Source organism: Temnothorax americanus, unplaced genomic scaffold, assembly GCF_048541705.1.
Source record: "Temnothorax americanus isolate GAGA-0224 unplaced genomic scaffold, ASM4854170v1 Scaffold60, whole genome shotgun sequence".
Lineage (NCBI taxonomy): Eukaryota > Metazoa > Arthropoda > Insecta > Hymenoptera > Formicidae > Temnothorax > Temnothorax americanus.
In genome coordinates, this window is record NW_027509752.1 from 545,953 (window position 1) to 550,107 (window position 4,155).

A 4,155-nucleotide genomic window follows, 5' to 3' on the forward strand; every position below is an offset into this window, starting at 1 on the left:
CTTGCCGAGCGGCGAGCGCCGGGGCCGGCCGAGCGCGGCCGCCGCGGCCGCAGCATATCCCCTCTATTTGGCTAGTTCGGACACGAACCATTAGCACGGACGCAAACCATATGCGGTTACCAAGCGATACGACGTAGTTGATGCGCACTTTCTCAGGCGGCGCGTCGGAAAATACAACACACGGACTGACTAGAGTCCCTTTATAAGAGTCTGGACAGACTTTGGGAGTGCAACAACATGGCGTGAACGTCACGTATATAGAGACTCTAGTCTAGACGCCCTAGACGGAAGAAAAACCATGGCGGCGATGGATGACTACACGTGAATCGTATATCCTGGAATCGTTGTATCGTCGACGTTGTATATAAAGATTTATATCATCTCCAAATTAGTCTACATAGAAAGTGAGTTTGCTTATATTTTTATTTTAGTTTAATAGAGAGATAAGATAACTAAAACTTGAAAATATCGAGATGTACATACGATACATACATAGATAAATGTACGTGTTTCACTTTTAAAAGGGTTTTCTCTGGCATAATGGCTGGTTGTTGTATACCTGGATGTACTAACAACAATAAAAAAGGATATTCTATGAGAAGATTTCCAAAAGATGTAAAAAAAAATTAAATTGGATAAAAAATATCAACAATCTGTGGCCTAATTGGAAACCTCCTGAGCATGGACTTATTTGTCATGTAAGTATGAAAATGTATTTTTATAATAAATAACTAATGAAGGAACTATGATATTAATCTAAATGATTTTATTTATAGTCACATTTTTCTGATGCAATGTGGGAAAAACCTCGTGTAGATGGTAAACAAAATTAAAAGATGATGCTGAGCCAACTATTTTTTATAATCATAATGTTAATGTAAGTTTTATTTTTATTATTTTTTATGTCATATATGTGTATATATATATATATATATATATATATATATATATATATATATATATACATATATAAAAAAAAAAAAAATAAATATAATTTTACTAAAAATATATATTTTTAAACATTTTTGTATTCTCCTTGCCAGATAAAACCTGCAGCTTCTTCAGTTTCTCCACCGTTAAATGATCAATCATCAACAGATTGTAATACCAATAGTTCATCGCATGACGAAATTGTGGAAGTAAATATGGAACCAAATCAACAAATGAATTCAATAGAAGTTTTTACTAGTAAATTACCGAGTACTGAAGTTAATAATATTTGTGAAAAAACCAATTCCACGGATTATGAAACTCCAACAGATTGTACAACTACATCAACGTTAGATGAAGCATTGAAAATTGCTGTTCTAAAAGCTGAAAATCTGGAAAAACAATTAAAAGTGGCAAATGCTAAGCTTCAAGCTGCAGATGTATCCGTTCGAAAAGTACTAAGATCAAATAACTTTTTATTAAGACGTATCAGACGGCTGAGAAGTAACAACAGAATACGTGTTGAGAAAAGTTTATTAAAATCTACAGAAATTTTACACAAAGTATTCAATGATGACCAAATCAAATGGCTCCAACGTGATTCTAGTTGTAAAACTGTACATAAATGGTCTGAAGAAACCATAAAAAAGCACTTCGGTTAAAAGTATCATGTTCCAATAGTGGTTACCAAGAACTTATGAAACAAAATATTCCTTTGCCATCTACTAGAACACTTCGTAGAAGATTAGAAACGATTACATTTGAACCTGGAATTTGTGATGATATATTTGAGGCTCTAAAAGAAAAAGTTGAACAATTTGAAGATGACAGACAAAGAGATTGCATGCTTGCATTGGACGAAATGAGTATTATGAGTGGGAATCAAGTTGATTTATCAACAAATTCACGTTTTGGTGATACTACTATTCCTAACACTTTTGGTAATTTGCATGCTTCTTTTCTGTAACAAGTTTTATTCATTTGTTAACATTTTTCCTATATTATATATTTTTCAATTTTCTTACATTTTATGGCGCATGAAACACCTACCTATAAATATGTATACTTTCATATTTCACATTTCATTCTTTGCATTATTTCATTCTTTGTATTATTTTCACATTTAAATTGTATAGGAAAAAAAACAGAAGCAACGCATGGTTTGGTCATAATGCTTGCTGGCATTTTTACTAGATGGAAACAAGTCGTAGGGTATTATTTTACTCCAAACGGATTTGATGGTGTTAAACTGAAACCTATCATTGAAGAAATTATTAGAAAAGCAGAATTAATTGGTCTTTATGTGCACAGTATTACATCCGATATGGGTGGAGTAAACCAAGCAATGTGGAGAGCTTTTGGAAACGTATCTGCTAGTAGGTATGGTGAAATTGTAAATTCAATATCTCATCCAGTTGATGAATCACGTAGATTATTTTTCTTTGCTGACGCTCCACATCTATTTAAGAATCTCCGAGTCTGTCTGATTAATAATAAAGTTATATTATTGCCTGAAAAATTTGTAAAAACTTTAAAGTTATCTTCTGATATTGTACAATTTTGAACATTTTAAAGAATTAGTAGCCGAACAAAAGATTATCATTTAAAACTTGCACCAAAGTTAAATGAAAATGTTATTAAAACGACAACGTTTAATAAAATGAAAGTTGGTCACGCAGTGAATATGTTAAATAGATATGTGAGTGGTGCATTTAATTATATGGACCATGAAAATGGTAATAAAAAATATGAAACAACAGCAAAATTTACTGAAATAATGTCTAAATGGTTTGGATTAATAACTGCACGAAGTCCTATGATGGCTTTAGGTAAAAAAGAAAACAATGAAAGAACACAAAATAAATTTAATGAAAGCATACAGTTCCTAAATTCGGTAATTGAGTTATTCCGTGATGTAAAAATTGGTTCAGATCAGCGATTTAAACCAGTCCAAAGAGGCATTTTAATAACTACAAAATCTGTAATTGAACTTACTAATTATTTAATTAATAAACGAGGATATTCGTACGTTCTTGCTGGTCGATTTTCTCAAGACTGCGTGGAAAATCTTTTCTCAAATATTAGAAAAAAATTTCCAATTCCGAACGCTTTACAGTTTAAAACACAGTTTAAAAGTTCTGATGGTTTCTCAGTACTTACAAACGTTACAAAATACAAATTATGACCAAGATGAAGGTTCTTTCATTGCTGATTTTTTAAGACGGCCAGCTAAAACTAATTATAATCAATTTGAAGAAATTTCTCCTGTCCTTCCTCCTGGAATAGAAAATAAAGTTATAGGTATATCAAAAAAAGAATTAAATTCATTGTATGGCATATGTGGATACATTTTAACTAGAGTTTCGAAATTAACTAAAGTTTGTAAACAATGTATAAATTCTGCTGGATCCACAACATATAATGGTAGTTCACAATATTCTGCATTACTTCGCCTTAGATGTTATAAACCAAATACATTGTTTTTCGTGAATGATGAAACTTTTAGATTTTTTTATCATATGGAAATTGAAATACGACGTTATTTACCTCATTTGAAATACGCAAAAGTTGATTTCGTTAAATTTTATATAGTTAAACTGAAACACATTCAATGTGATACATTGTTAAATTGCCACAATATTTTCGAAAAAATAATGAAACGTTTTATTTTATATAGAGTTAAAATTGAATGCAAAAAAGGAATTTTAAATGCTTACAATAGTAAAACTATGAGTATGCATTCAATAATTAAGTAGTTAGATTAGTATATTGTATAAGGTATAGTAGAGATATTTATATATTATAAAGTATATTATAAGATATATTCACTGTATTATACATATAAAATGTAAAAATATATTTAAATATTTTCTTTTTCAAACTTTTAATAAAAATATTTTGACATTAATGTCATTTTTTGTTAATTTCGTAATTCTTTATTTTTAATTATAAGACACCTATTCAGTATAAATGTTAACAACATAATTTCGTGCTTTGCACAGATATACATATAACACTGTAGCAAAGCACGTAACGATATTGTTAAGCGGGGAGCACACATTTCTGCATAACGCATAATGCGTAAGTATAAGAAAATTGATTGGTCCATACACATGTGCATAAAAAAATAGACCAATCAATTTTCTTATGCTTACGCATTATGCGTTATGCAGAAGTGTGTACTCCCCGCTTTAGTGTGTACTGGCATGTATTATGGAACTTTTC

General features: G+C 30.5%; 1 protein-coding gene across 1 annotated transcript; it reads left to right on the forward strand.

Moving 5' to 3' along the window:
* Positions 1–524: 524 nt before the first annotated feature.
* On the forward strand, positions 525–1,875 carry LOC143905370 (uncharacterized). The gene is made up of 2 exons (XM_077420779.1): positions 525–621; positions 1,044–1,875. The coding sequence occupies exons 1-2, from the start codon at positions 541–543 to the stop codon at positions 1,590–1,592; spliced, it is 630 nt and encodes a 209-aa protein (XP_077276905.1). The 5' UTR covers positions 525–540; the 3' UTR covers positions 1,593–1,875.
* The last annotated feature ends 2,280 nt before the right edge of the window (positions 1,876–4,155 follow it).